This window comes from Terrapene carolina, unplaced genomic scaffold, assembly GCF_002925995.2.
Source record: "Terrapene carolina triunguis isolate 2854851 unplaced genomic scaffold, T_m_triunguis-2.0 Scaffold137, whole genome shotgun sequence".
Classification (NCBI taxonomy): domain Eukaryota; kingdom Metazoa; phylum Chordata; order Testudines; family Emydidae; genus Terrapene; species Terrapene triunguis.
In genome coordinates, this window is record NW_020664488.1 from 100,222 (window position 1) to 114,103 (window position 13,882).

The 13,882-nt window shown below is 47.6% G+C and overlaps 1 protein-coding gene across 1 annotated transcript in view; it reads right to left on the minus strand.

Annotated features, from left to right (window-relative positions):
* The window catches only part of LOC112120756 (HEPACAM family member 2-like), a 17,048-nt gene extending 10,537 nt beyond the window's left edge, over nucleotides 1–6,511 (minus strand). Inside the window, exon 1 of the mRNA XM_029911942.1 lies at nucleotides 6,436–6,511. Within this exon, the coding sequence (XP_029767802.1) occupies nucleotides 6,436–6,478 (43 nt within the window). The 5' untranslated portion in view covers nucleotides 6,479–6,511. The remainder of the gene's footprint in view (nucleotides 1–6,435) is intronic.
* Nucleotides 6,512–13,882: the final 7,371 nt, after the last annotated feature.

Below are 13,882 nucleotides of genomic sequence, written 5' to 3' on the forward strand. Positions count from 1 at the left end.
GCCCCCCCCCCCCCCCGGCCCCGGCCGGCCCCCCCCCCCCCCCCCCCGCGGGGGGGGGGGCGCGGCTGGAGACTTTTTTGCCTGGGGCGGCAAAAAAGCCGGAGCCGGCCCTGCGTTGAGCCCGATGATCTAGCCAGCTTTCTATCCATCTTATAGTCCATTCATCCAGCCCATACTTCTTTAACTTGCTGGCAAGAATACTGCTTTAAGAGGGGTGACGTTAGAAGCTGTAACTTGCCCTTAACAGCTCTTACTATTTACTTTTACATTCTATGCACAAGTTATGGGATTACCTTCACTTGAGCTCATACTAAAAGCATTTACATAAAAGGTGGCAGTACTGGGGTAAATTTGGCTACCTACTTTTTGGTCATAGCAAAACTGACAACTGCTTAAAATCAAACAACATACCAACATTGTTATAAATGGGATAGAGAGGAGCTGGCTTTTCAGGATGATACTGTTCTTGTTGTTCCTTTATTCTCTTGAGTTAGAGCTTAAGTTTTTCCACTTTTGCCTTAGCTTCTAGTTCCCACAATCAAATAAATGCCATTCTTTGTTCATGTTCAAACACAGGTGTTATCTTTCAGCAGCTTCTCCTTCCATATCAGCTATTTTTTGCTTTTCTAGCTGCTGGTTTCTCACTGCAAGAATTTTTGCTGGGTCTGCTTCCTTTTCACTGGCAATTAACAGATTTTTCCGTTCCTACTCTGGGGCCATTTTCTTAAAAGACAACCCGCTCTGTGAGCACAATTATTCCAGGCTTTTTCTGTCAGGATCTTGACCATGGGTCACTCACTGCAACTGATTTTTAACCCTTAAACTCTCCAATATCAAAATTAAATTTTGACACGTGTGTGGTTCTGATCCAAAAACCCCATTAACCTGTGGTAATGTGTATCTGAGCATGACTACGCCACTGTGACTGGGGTCCTAGTGGGGAGCCAGCTGTGGTCACTCAATTAGGGTGAACTGCAAAGAAAGGGGGAAGACAATCGCCAGCATAGACAGGGACTGTTGATTACATTGTTGACCCTACTCATACATATGTAAATACACAAAAACAAACATTATCTCCCCATTTGTCTTTTGAGGGTTAATTATTTTGCAGGATGTTTAACCCTTTCTGGCCATACTGGATTGGGGCCAGAGTGAGCAGCACCTTGTAGGATCTGGACCTCGGAGTCTACCTCTGTAAGCATGAGGCAGCAGGAACAGTCCTCTAGGTCCTGAAGATACTTCCTACACTCTCAGGAGGCTATCCAGTGTGGCCTAGTGGATAGATTACTATACGGGGACTCAGGGGACCTGCATTCTCTTCCTAGCTCTGCCGCTGGCCCACTGGCTGACCGTGGGCAAGTCACTTTTCCACCTGTACCTCAGTTTTCCCCATCTGTAAAATGGGGATAATGATCTTGATCTCCTTTTCAAAGCACTAGAGACCCATGGATGTGCTAAATAAGAACTAGGAGGTGGTATTAGCAGCCTTAGGAGGATAAGACAGATGATGGGAATGGTCAGTTGGCTCTGAAAACTCCCACTGCATTTACACAGCTGAGTGGGGTAATGGTGGTAGGGATGGAAGAGAGGGGTTAGGGGCAACCTTAAAAAGGAATCCATGGAGGAAAATGTGGGAGCCCAAACAAAATCTGGAATCCCATAACACCAAGCAGAATTGTTTGCAAGATTTAAGAGTAACTGGTTCAGTTATCGCAGGCAACACTCTGCCTGCACCTGCCACTCCTCAGCCAACCTCTGTGAGCCCTGCAACTGGGCAGTCCCCTGCCCAGGCCGCTGCTGCTATTAGGATTGTCAATTTTGGTCTGACGCAGGGGTCGGCAACCTTTCAGAAGTGGTGTGCCGAGTCTTCATTTATTCACTCTGATTTAAGGTTTCACGTGCCAGTAATAATTAATGTTTTTAGAAGGTGTCTTTCTAGAAGTCTATAATATATAACTAAACTATGTATGTATGTAAAGTAAATAAGGTTTTTAAAATGTTTAAGAAGCTTCATTTAAAATTAAATTAAAATGCAGAGCCACCCGGGACCAGTGGCCAGGACCCGGGCAGTGTGAGTGTCACTGAAAATCAGCTCACGTGCTGCCTTTGGCACGCGTGCCATAGGTTGCCTACCCCTGTATGATGTACTCCTGGAGGTTTTATCACATGACAATCTTTAAATTAAAAAGATTCATCTTTATTTCCTGGAGACTCCAGGACAATCCTGAAGGATTGGCTACCCAAGCTGCTATCCTGGACTTGCACTTAAAAGCATCAGTACTTCCTCTCTTCCCCCGTAGCTTTTTTACATATTACCTATCACAGGGATCGGCAATCTTTGGCATGCGGCCCATCAGGGTAAGCCCCTGGTGGGCCGGGCCAGTGTTTACCTGCCACATCCGCAGGTTCAGCCGATCGCATCTCCCATTGGCCTTAGTTCGCAGTCCCAGGCCAATGGGGGCTGCGGGAAGGGTGGGCAGCACATCCCTCGGCCCATGCCGCTTCCCGTAGCCTCCATTGGCCTGTAGTGGCGAACCGCGGCCAGTGAGAGCTGCGATCGGCCGAACCTGCGGATGAGGCAGGTAAACAAACCGGCCCAGCCCACCAGGGGCTTTCCCTGGTGGACCCCGTGCCAAAGGTTGCCAATCCCTGACCTATCAGGCAGTAGTCTCTCATATCCAGCTCTTATAATAGATTAATGTATTAGTTACACACTACACCCCCTCATGTCCCTCCATCTGTAAAACCATGCTCCCTTACCATGACTCTGTGGTGAGGAATTCAGCTGCATTAGAAAGCTCTACAAATATCTGAAATAACTTTTCCTAAATACAGCCACTAATTCAGGAAGTCACCTTGTTCAGCGTAAGCACATGCTGAAAATTAAGCATGTGCTTTCCTGAGTCAAGGCATCATTTCTTTATTTATCCTAGGCAAGATTGTATAGGTGGCAAAGTCCAATATATGATCTGTGACTCTATTACACCTCTACCTCGATATAACGCTGTCCTCGGGAGCCAAAATATCTTACCGCGTTAGAGGTGAAACCACGTTATATCGAACTTGCTTGATCCACCGGAGTGCACAGCCCCACCCCCCCCAGAGCACTGCTTTACTGCGTTATATCCAAATTCGTGTTATATCGGGTCGCGTTCTATCGAGGTAGCGGTGTAAAATATTCACAGATCAGATTGGTTAAAAATAGTTTTCCCAGTCATAGCTGGGCTTTATTTTAAGGTAAAATAACTCAGTCTCCCAGAGTAGACACAAACGCTTAGTATCTTTAGGAAGGTCTTACTAATCAAATTGTGGTCCCATTTTTAACCCTGATGGGGAGTGAGATATCTGTCTTTAAACTACTCACTGAATCATCTAATCTGACCTCCTGTAAATCACAGGCCACCAACACCACCCAGCCCCTGCATACTAAACCCAACAACCAAAGTGAGACCAAAGCATTACAGCCCACAGGAGACTAGAATATAATGTGCCACAGGCAGAGCATAGGTGGGATCGAGATGCACCAGTGCCCAAGTCCTTGCAATGGCAGGGAAATGTTTAAGTAAGATATATCCAGATAATCCAAGCAAGTGGCCCACATGTTGCAGAGGTCCCACAGCATGCCCTAAGGTCATTGCCAATCTCCCCTGGGGGAAATATCCTTCCCAATCCCAGATACATTGACCAGTTAGACCCTGAGCACGCAAGTAAGAACAAGTCAGACAAGCATCTGAGAGAGAGAATGCTCAGTGCCCACTGAAAATCCAATGCAGGGAGAGAAATAGATGTTTTACCTCATTTGGGAGCTGCCAATTGCATAAGGGCCCAGGGTGCAGACCTTTTGCACTGGAGCAGTTCTTACACATGCAAACCATCCCATTGTCCTCAGTGGTGTTTCTTTTGGACCACTCATGGGACTAAGGTTTAATCAGGATTGGACCTTTAATTTCTAACCCTGGTCGATCACAAAATATCTGCCCTTAAAAAAAAAATCACAGTGTGAATATGCAGACTGGTAAACCAAGCTCAGATTATTTGGGGAAGTTTATAAAATGTATCAACTTTTGTTTCCTTCTGCTCCTGAAGTGTTTACAGTTTAGCTTGTGGCACTAGGAGAAAAACTGGCACCGCAGACAGAAGGGCATGAGAAATAACAGCAACAGCATTTTTTTTTTAAACTTCCCTGAAACAGCTTTTCTGTGCCAGCCTGTGGTACAGACAAAGGCTTTGATGGTGTGGGCGGTTTGGTATGAAGGTTTCTTGGCTTTGTCTTTTAGCAGTAATGGGAGGACAACTGACTCAGGGAATGACTGGGCTACACCACACCACAGGACCTTTTGAAGACTATCCGAACTCACAAGCCCCCTGGAAGAAAAGGCAGCTTTGCAGAACAAGTTCTAGGCTTCACCACTGGGGCCGAGCCACATTCCCCAATGTGGGCAACTTCCCTGCAGCGGGCAGGTTCAGACCTCACAGCACAAATCAGTTACAGACACACAACAGCCCTTAACTGCTACACTTCTGTCAGGGTTCCTTCCCCACTCTGAACTCTAGGGTACAGATGTGGGGATCCACATGAAAGCCCCCTAAGCTTATTTCTACCAGCTTAGGTTAAAACCTGATATGCTGCCACCACCAAATGATTTAACAAGAAACAGGGAACGGACCACTTGGAGTTCCTCTTCCCCCAAAATATCCACCCAAGCCCTTACACCCCCTTTCCTGGGGAGCAGGGCCAGTGCAACCCATTAGGCGACCTAGGCGGTCACCTAGGGCGCTAGCATTTGGGGGGGTGGCATTTCGGGTCCTTCAGTGACGACCACGGTGGCCAGATCTTCAGTTGCCCCGGTTGTCGTCGTCATTTCGGCGGAGGGAACTGGGGCAGGGGGGCGCGGGGAGGGCCGCCTGCAGCAAGTAAGGGGGGGGCAGCACACAGGGGAACTCCCCGCCCCAGCTCACCTCTGCTCCGCCTCCTCCCCTGAGCACACTGCCCTGTTCTGCTTCTCTCCCTCCCAGGCTTGCGGCGCCAAACAGCTGATTGGCGCCGCAAGCCTGGGAGGGAGGAGAAGTGAGGCGGCAACGGCGTGCTCGGGGTGGAGGCGGAGCAGAGGTGAGCTGGGGCGGGGAGCTGCCGCACGGCTCCCCGGGCTGGGGGGAGCTGCCGCGAAGTGGGGCACCTCAGGGCGGAGGGGGGGAGCTGCTGCAGTGGGGGTGCCTCAGGGTGGGGGGGGAGCTTCTGTGGGTGGGGGCACCTTAGGGCAGGGGGGGCGGGGAGTTGCCACAGGGCTCGGGGAGAGGGGGGCGCAGGGTGGAAGTTTCGCCTAGGGCGCGAAACATCCTTGCACCCTCCCTGCTGGGGAGGCTTGAGAATAATATCCTAACCAATTGGTTACAAAGTGATCAAAGACCCAAACCCCTGGGTCTTTGGACAATGGAAAAATCAGTCAGGTTCTTAAAAGAAGGATTTTATTAAAAAGAAAAGGTAAAAATCATCTCTGTAAAATCAGGATGGAAAATAACTTCACACGGTAATCAGATTCAAAGAGCCCAGAGGAACCCCTTCTAGCCTTAGTTTCAAAGTTACAACAAAACAGGGATAAACCTCCCTCTAGAAAGGGAACATTCACAAGTTGAGAAGACAAAGATAAAACTAACATGCCTTGCCTGGCTGTTACTTACAAGTTTGAAATATGAGAGACTTGTTCAGAAAGATTTGGAGAACATGGATTGATGTCCGGTCCCTTAGTCCCAAGAGCGAACACTCCCAAAACAAAGAGCACAAACAAAAGCCTCCCCCCCCCCTAAGATTTGAAAGTATCTTGTCCCCTTATTGGTCCTTTGGGTCAGGTGTCAGCCAGGTTACATGACCTTCTTAACCCTTTACAGGCAAAAAAAGATTTTGGTGCCTCTGGCCAAGAGGGATTTTATAGTATTGTACACAGGAGGGTTGTTACCCTTCCGTTTATAGTTATGACAACTTCTCAGGCACACCTTGATTTCAGTGGCAGAGGAGGACCCTTCGTGCCCGCCCGGGGATAGGGCTTCTAGTGAAGGAGGAGCTGGAGTTGATGTCAACCGCACGCTGCAACCCAAAACGCTCCCAACCCGCCACCCCCGCATCCTGTGCACCCCCCCCCCTCCCCGCTCCTTTTCAGGGACAGATCCTGCTCCCCTCACTGACCAATGGCAGCCAGCGCTGGGGGATGGGGAGGGGGGTACGGCAGACCTGGCAAAAGAATTGAATCAAGAGTGATATGATCTGCCAGGGCCGGGCTTTCCAGGGCCTCAAGCTCTGCGCCACAAGGGGCCAGACCACAGACGCTGCAAAACAGCCCCACGGCCCCGCCTTGGTCTGCGGTCGCCGAACTTCCCTGCCGGTCCCTCCCGGCTCTTCCCCCTCCCACCCCTCCTCCAGCGCCGCGCCCCCTTGCTCACCTGAGAGCAGCGCCTGCAGGCCGGAGCCCCCCAGAGCGCGCATGGCCGGAGCGCTGTCCCGGCCGGCAAAGAGAGTCGCAGGCGCTAAATCAGACCCTCCTTCCGGCTGGGGACGGGTATCAACAAACGCTGCAGCACTGTCACGAATAATTCCTTAGAAAAAGTTTCTCAAACACAGTGCGAAATTCCAAGGAATTCTGGGGTTTTAATCTGCCAGATTCAGGCGCTGTTCAGAAAACCTGTTGCCCCAAATCAGTGTGAGTCAGTTACACCCACAGGCAGAATTCTGTGTTGCTCCCTTCTCCCTGATGAGTTGCTGATCAGAAACAAACTCCAAGCTGTCCGGGCGGGCTCCAGGGTTTTTGTACTCCAAGCAGCAAAAAGAAAAATACAAAAAAAAATAATAATAAAAAAGCTGCGATCGCAGGCCGAACGCGCTGCCCCTCTCCCTTGGCCGCCCCAAGCACCTGCTTACTGGGCTGGTGCCTGGAGCCGGCCCCGCAAGCTGTCCACAGCTTTGTTTGTGACCCCCTGTAAATTCATACTGCTCACTGGCTGTTGATTTCAATATTGAAGCAGGACTCTTGTATTCCTGGCAGTAAGTATTGTTCAGCTGAAATTAACTCATCTAGGTCATGCTGGAGTTGAAGATTAAAATAACCCAAAGGGATTAGTTTGTGTCATTAAGTTTAAGCACAGAAGGGACCAACAAATATCATCTTGTCTGACCTCCCCTATCTCACAGGCCACCCACAACACTCAGCACCTGCACACTAAACCCAACAACCAAAATTAGATCACAGTATTACAGCAGCTAGGAGATTAAGGTAATATGTCTCCAGGAATTGTGTTTTCATAAAGGCAAGAAATATGTATGGGAGGTGGGCAAAATTAAAATGAAAAAAAAAATGGACCTAGATTCTGGGCCTATAGATTGCATTGGGGGCTGATGCTGCTCCATGTAGTTTTAAAGGGGTGAAAGTGAAAGCATTTTATGGGGCAATTTGGGGAGCATAGGATGTTGGAAATGCTTGCAGGAAAAGGGTTCATCAATATTATTCCCCCCGGGGACAATTTGAGATCCCCTGCAATTGGGAGTTGCCCATTCCTCCTTCACTAGTCACCCAGCACTTCCATTTAAGGCAGTAATTTAGAGGTTTGTGTTCACTGCACAATTAACTCCAGTGTTGCCAGGCACAATAATCCTTAATTTGAGGTGGGAAGTGCTTACTGGATTAGGATTTAGGAAACCTGGGGTTCAATTCCCTGCTCTGCCATGGACTTCCTGTATGACCTTGGGCAAGTCTCTTAGCACCTTAGTTTCCCATCTGTAAAATTAGAATAATAATAGCACTTCCCTGCCTCCCAGGGAGGATAAATATATCAAAAGATTGTGAAGGTGCTTTAAAATCTACAGCTCAGAAGAGCCATATATGAGCTAAGTATTATTATTTTAACTTGAGTTGGCCATAAGCAGCTACAGCTCAAATTAGCCCAACTTGTTCAACTGCTAACAACTCACTGTACAGCTGAAGTGTTATTTCATAGTGTGGCCGCTCTCATTTGAGCTAGGCTAACTTGAGAAAAGTTAACTCATGTTCACCTGAGTCTTTACTGAAGAGTTTTTTCTTCACTGACACTTGACACAGTGGCTTTGTCTTTGCTTTACTTTGAGATAGTGAATGGATGTTAGCTATTCCGCTACAAAAACTTAGGTGGAGATAAGGCACTATAGTGTTGCCACAAGGAAATTAGGCAAGTTCAGCCAGGAAGGGTGGGTGGGTATATATAGTGCTGATCCTGCCTGGCTATCTCCCAGTCAAAACTATAAGTGCCTTGTCTTTGCTTATAGTTTTATAGCAAGCTAACAAATGTGCAATAACTATCTCCTTGTATAATAAACAACAAAACAAACCATAAAACCCACAGCTGTCAGTGAAAGTCAAGTTGGGAAAGAATGTAACTGTCTGGGATCAGATATGTTTCCTTGTTTAAAAAAAAAGAAAGTCAAACCCATATATGGAAGAAAAGGGGAGTGTGGGCTCACTTTTTTTGAGAATTTTTCCAGTCTGATGATTGTCAGAATTCTCTGACAATTTCATTTACTGACTTTTTTCACATTCCTGTGTTGTTCTAACTCAGTTTTCTCCATAGTAACAATTGATTAAGAGCAAAAAGAAATATTTTAACTATCCCTACAGGGACTCAGGAGTTATGAAGGCATATAGATATATATATACTTAATTTCCCCAGCTTGGCTGGAGCTATCAAAATGCTACATCTACCTGCTGATATAGCCCAGCTTCACACATTTACAGCTTCTTCATGACATGGAATAAACACTTCTCACAACAGCCAGGGCCGGCTCCAGGCACCAGCTGAGCAAGCTGGTGCTTGGGGCAGCAGATTGTTGGAGGCGGCATTCTGCCCAATTCTGTAGGGGGCGGCGGCGCGGAGAACCAGAGTGCCCTGCAGGGCAGTCCTCTTCCTTCCCTCCCCGCCGACCGGAGCGGAGCCCTCGTGGCAGGCGGCAGGAGGCGGCGCAGCGGGAGGGGCCGTGTGGCAGCGCCCCTGCTGTAGCCCTGGCCGCCCCCTTCTCTCTCTCTCCCGCCCACTCCCTCGCCCTTCTTCCTCCCCCCCAGCCGGTCCCCTGCACCCGCGCTCCGGCCGCGCCGCAGGATTTTTTTTTGCTTGGGGCGGCCAAAAAGCCAGAGCCGGCCCTGACAACAGCACATCCAGGATTCTTCAACAAAGAAACCAAGTTCACACTGTCATGTGATGATTTCCATGGTGATTTCACATGGCACAAAAAGTAGAATCCAGTCCAGTGTAAAGCTTCTTTTATTTTAATCCATAAACCAGCTCTGAAGGCCCAGAGTTAGCTGGATGGCTCTCCTGTCAAACCCAAGAGATTCATAGGAAAGACACACACACCTTGCCCCTCATATCTTTATGCATTGTATAAGTGGGCAGCAGCACCTCAGTCAGTAAAACACGTAAGCATGTGCTTAAATCTATGCATGCCAGTAATCCCACTGGAGTCATGGGAGGACTCAAGCATTTAAAATTAAATGCATGCTGAAGTGGGATCCTGGTTTATATATATATATATATATATATATATGGAGATATACCTATCTCATAGAATTGGAAGGGACCCTGAAAGGCCATCAAGTCCAGCCCCCTGCCTTCACTAGCAGGACCAAGTACTGATTTTGCCTTAGATCCCTAGGTGGCCCCTTCAAGGACTGAACTCACAATCCTGGGTTTAGCAAGCCAATGCTCAAACCACTGAGCTATCCCTCCCCCCCTAGGTTTATTTTACCTGAGGATGATGGGCCTGGGATGCAGCCAGGAAAACATCAAAAATTAGCATAGTGTAACTGGCGTAGATCATGAGCCTCAGATAACTTAAAGAACGAGGAGTCAGAGGTGAAAGTAAGCCAGTCCAGTCCGGTCCGGCGTACTGGCAAGAGCCAGTATGCCGTGCCAGACTGCATCGGCTTCCGCAGAGGGGATTTAAAGGGCCCGGAGCTCCGCGGCGGCCAGAGCCCCGGGCCCTTTAATTTGCCCCTGAGCCCTGGGGGCTCCCAGCCACCTCAGCAGCTGGGAGCCCTGGGGTGATTTAAAGGCCCTGCAGCTCCCAGCCACAGCCAGTGCCCCAGGGCCTTTAAATCTTGAGAGGCCCCACCTCTTGCAGTTGAGGCCATGCCTCTTCTGGGTGAGGCCATGCCCCCGCTCAGGACTCCGGACGTACCAGTAAGTCCTGTAAATTACTTTCACCCCTGCGAGGAGTACTTGTGGCACCTTAGAGACTAACAAATTTATTTGGGCATAAGCTTTCGCGGGCTAAAACCCATTTCATCGGATGCATGCAGTGGAAACTACAGCAGGAAGATATATATACACGGAGAACATGAAAAAATGAGTGTTGCCATACCAACTATAACGAGAGTAATCAATTAAGGAGGGCTATTATCAGCAGGAGAAAAAAAAACTTTTGTAGTGATAATCAGGATGGTACATTTCCAACAGTTGACAAGAAGGTGTAACAGTAGGGGAAAAAAATTAGCATGGGGAAATAGTTTTACTTTGTGTAATGACCCATCCACTCCCAGTCTTTATTCAAGCCTAATTTAATGATGTCCATTTTGCAAATTAATTCCAATTCTGCAGTTTCTCGTTGGAGTCTGTTTTTGAAGTTTTTTTTGTTGTAATATTGCGACTTTGAGGTCTGTAATTGAGTGACCAGCGAGGTTGAAGTGTTCTTCAACTGGTTTTTGAATGTTATAATTCTTGACATCTGATTTGTGTTCATTTATTCTTTTGCATAGAGACTGTCCGGTTTGGCCAATGTACATGGCAGAGGGGCATTGCTGGCACATGATGGCATATATCACATTGGTAGATGTGCAGGTGAACAAGCTTCTGATGGTGTGGCTGATGTGATTAGGTCCTATGATGGTGTCCCTTGAATAGATATGTGGACAGAGTTGGCATCGGGCTTTGTTGCAAGGATAGGTTCCTGGGTTAGTGTTTTTGTTGTGTGGTTGCTGGTGAGTATTTACTTCAGGTCGTGGGGCTGTCTGTAAGCGAGGACTGGCCTGTCTCCCAAGATCTGTGAGAGTGAGGGATCGTCCTTCAGGATAGGTTGTAGATCGTTGATGATGCGCTGGAGAGGTTTTAGTTGGGGGCTGAAGGTGATGACTAGTGTCGTTCTGTTACTTTCTTTGTTGGGCCTGTCCTGGAGTAGGTGACTTCTGGGTATTCTTCTGGCTCTGTCAATCTGTTTATTCACTTCAGCAGCTGGGTATTGTAGTTTTAAGAACGCTTGATAGAGATCTTGTAGGTGTTTGTCTCTGTCTGAGGGATTGGAGCAAATGTGGTTGTAATCTGATGAAGTGGGTTTTAGCACACAAAAGCTTATGCCCAAATAAATTTGTTAGTCTCTAAGGTTCCACAAGTACTCCTCATTCTTTTTGCTGATACAGACTAACACGGCTACCACTCTGAAACCAGGACCAGCTCCAGGCACCAGAGAAGGAAGCAGGTGCTTCGGGCGGTCAATGGAAAGGGGCGGCACGTCCGGGTCTTCGGTGGCAATTTGGCGGCGGGTCCCTCAATCCCTCTCTCCTCTCTTCCTCTTCCCGCCGCCGAATTGCCGCAGAAGAATGAAGCGGCATGATTGAGCTGCCTCTGAAGTGCAGCCGATTGGCTTTATCTTTTTTTTTTTTTTGCTTCGCCGCTTCGGGCAGCAAAAAAGCTGGAGCCGGCCCTGTCTGAAACCTGTCAGATAACTAAGGGAAACAGGTGTCTTGGGCCTTGTCTTCTCCAGGGAAAATGGTGTATTTTATCACATTTTGGAAACACATGGTAAAATGAGACCTTTTTTCCTAGTGTGGATGCAGCTTTGGGATAATGAAATAAATAAACGTGTGCTCCAGTCCAGGGAATTGGAGGAGTTGACTCTTTCCTTTCTGAGAAACACAGTCCAATGCTCTGTCGCTTCCTGGAAATAACAACTCCTCCCTCCTCTCCCCCAGCTGCTGCCAAGTAGTGACTTTTACACACAAAGATTTCTTATGTTCACATCAGTTTGATTTATGAGATCAGGTCTAAGTCAACAGTTTTTCCTTATCCAGGGAGTACTGGCACAGAACTGCAGGGATGCTTATTGCCAGGATCCTCTTGCAGAGACTGGAAGAGAAGAGGGAATATCAAATGCACCAGAGATACAATAGGGGCTTTTCTCTGTGCTTGGATCAGAGGCTGTGGAAGTGCAAATACAGACATCCAAGGACTGTTAAAATTGGATTGCTATAAGTGATATTTACAGTACCCTCTTCATCTATTGCTCAGAGCACCTATGAATATCAAAACAGTTCAAATTCATTGTATTTCTACTGAAATCAGTGGGCCAAATCCTGAAATCCTTCCTCATAATCACATCATACCCTAAGGATATGCAGGCAGAAAGGACATCAGTGCACAACTTTCTCCACCTTCATGGAGCAAAGAGGGTGTGTGGCAGTGTGTGACACCAGTCTTTGAGACATTTCTCACCCAGACTTTAAGAAGAAATCTCTGGGTCCAGGGATCTGCACCTAGGGAGGAGATGCAGGGTGGGTAAGAGAGGAGAGGATAGAGATGGGACTAGGGAGATGCACACCATCCCTCACCAGCCATGCAGAGATTGCAAAGGCGAGAGAACACAGATAGAGGCTGTATTACCTTAGTTAAGGGGGATCCCGGGGCAGCTGCAGCCAGGGGAGGGCCTGGTAGTGACACTTCATTAGAGTCCACTTCCATTGCAAGAGTGTGCATGCACAGGGCTGGATTTAAGCAATCTTGGGCCTTAGGCACAACAAGGGGGACTTGTAGCTCTGCCCCTGCATTTGGAGTGGAGATGGTCCCTCCCTTCCCAGAGAGGTAGGGTGGCACCACTAGGCCCCCATTTCCCTCCAGTAATGAGAGAAGGAGCTCCCTCCCCTCAATTGCAGCAAGGGTCTCCCAGTACTCAGTCAACAGCTGAGCTATATCCACTTGGTGAGTGGCCCACACCCACTTCACTTTTCCTCCTGCCACTCCCAGGGTGCCCTGCTGGAGTGTTATTGGAGGAATCCCACTACTTTGAGTTGTAGGGGAAGCAGCAGGGCTTAGTGGGTAGAGCACAAGAGCGGGACTCAGGAGCCATGGGTTCTATCCCTGGTTCTGCTGCTGGCATTCTTTGGGCAAGTCACTTCTCTGGGCCTCAGTTTCCTCAATCTGTAAAATGGGAATAACAATACTGATCTCCTTTGTAAAGTGCTTTGAGGTCTGTGGATGAAAAGTGCTATATAAGAGCTAGGTGTGTTATTACATACCATTGAGATGCATGGGGCAGTTCACCCCTCACTCTGTCTTCACTTTGACAGCGAGATCACTACCGTGCATTAGCTCTCTTGCTGTAAAATCCTAGTACAGACAAGAGAGAGGTAGTTTGTTCTTTGATGCAGCTAGGCAAGGTCAACACTTATTGCTCACTTTTAAAAGTTTCATTTAGCCAATCCAGGAACAGAAATACCACTTAATGACGACTGAAGTGACCAACCATGCAACACAAACAGCACATAGAAGATCAAGTGAAAAGTTTGTGAACTATCAATAGCCTAAAAGTTGTTTGTTAAAACTGTTCATCCAATACTTAAGTAAAAACACTCTCAGAAACTAGGATGGGGTCATGAAATTTTAAATTGATGAGATTTGTAGTAGGGCTGTTGATTAATCACGTGAGTTAACTGCGATTAACTCAAAAAAAAATCACGATTAATCACAGTTTTAATCGCACTGTTAAGCAATAGAATACTAATTGAAATTTATTAAATATTTTGGATGTTTCTCTACATTTTCAAAAATATTGATTTCAATTACAATACAGAATACAAAGTGTACATTGCTCACTTTATAT